Here is a 1,060-nt window from a genome sequence, read left to right as displayed (position 1 = left end):
CCCCAGACGAAAGTGGAAAGACCATGGCAATAGAGAGTAAGTAAGTGGTCACTGCAGTGTCTTCTCCCTTCCAAAGATCCAACTGCTGCTGAGGTAGAAATCAAATGTTGGCGCCCCCTAATCCTCTTCCGCAGACTCTTGTGAGGATGTCTCTTCAGTCTCCTCCTGGAACATACAAAGGGCACAACCATCATACTTGTGTGCTGTTCTCACAAACAGTTCAGAGGTGACCTGTTTCCCCAGCACATTATGCTTGCTTCAAAAGAGGATGCGGATGATTGGCAAGCCTCTGATTCCCAGGGCTTCTTAAACTGTAATTGAGGAATCAAGGTGTTGTTTTTTCCCAGAGCAGTCATTAGCCACTGTTGACTTAAAGCTTGACATCATGGCGGCTGGTCAGCAAATTCAATTGTTTGCAGTCCAGAGAATGTCGGGTCAATGTAAGCTTACTCACCAATTAGAGTAAAAAAGAAATGGGTAAATTTTTTCTGACAGCATGCCAGTCATCCGTTTTAAAAACCGGAGTGCAAGTAAGAAAAACAAAGTTAAGGGAGATCCTTTCTTAAGTCATAAATAAATGCGTCCTCCAGGTGTTGGCAATGATAGCTGATATTTTTTGGTACTTGCTAGATTCTTTGAGGGACTATATGTTCTTATTCCCACTTTACAGATGAGAACATCAAGGCACAGCAAGCAATATACCCCAAGTTATAAGGCGAGCAGGGCCAGGATTTGGGCTGAGCCAGGACACGTGTGTGACCACGATGCCACTGCCACCATGCAGAGGCAGCATGAGGTCAGAAGCGGGCCTGAGAAAGGGCTGCAAGAGCTAGAGCTCATCTCTAACTTCTCCAAATTGATTTCCTCCTTCTCATATTTATTAAAGCACATTTTAAGACAATGACCAAGATTTGGCGTAACCGCTCAATCCACATTGACCAGACATTTAATGCAGGCCAAGTGGAGAAAATCTAATATATATGTTTTTGCAGGGCCTCCTCCTCATATAAATCTAATTCCTCCTTCTCTTTTCCTTTTTCTGATTTCTTGTGGTTCTGGA

The 1,060-nt window shown here is 43.8% G+C and overlaps 1 protein-coding gene across 2 annotated transcripts in view; it reads right to left on the bottom strand.

Annotated features, from left to right (window-relative positions):
• Positions 1–6: 6 nt before the first annotated feature.
• Positions 7–1,060, bottom strand: part of HMGA2 (high mobility group AT-hook 2) — a 127,208-nt gene continuing 126,154 nt past the window's right edge. For both annotated transcript variants that reach the window (XM_015598403.2, XM_025041022.1), the window contains one exon: positions 7–165. In XM_015598403.2, the coding sequence (XP_015453889.1) occupies positions 118–165 (48 nt within the window). In that variant the 3' untranslated portion in view covers positions 7–117. The remainder of the gene's footprint in view (positions 166–1,060) is intronic.

Source organism: Pteropus alecto, unplaced genomic scaffold (assembly GCF_000325575.1).
Source record: "Pteropus alecto unplaced genomic scaffold, ASM32557v1 scaffold76, whole genome shotgun sequence".
Lineage (NCBI taxonomy): Eukaryota > Metazoa > Chordata > Mammalia > Chiroptera > Pteropodidae > Pteropus > Pteropus alecto.
This window is presented reverse-complemented; position numbering and strand designations above follow the sequence as displayed.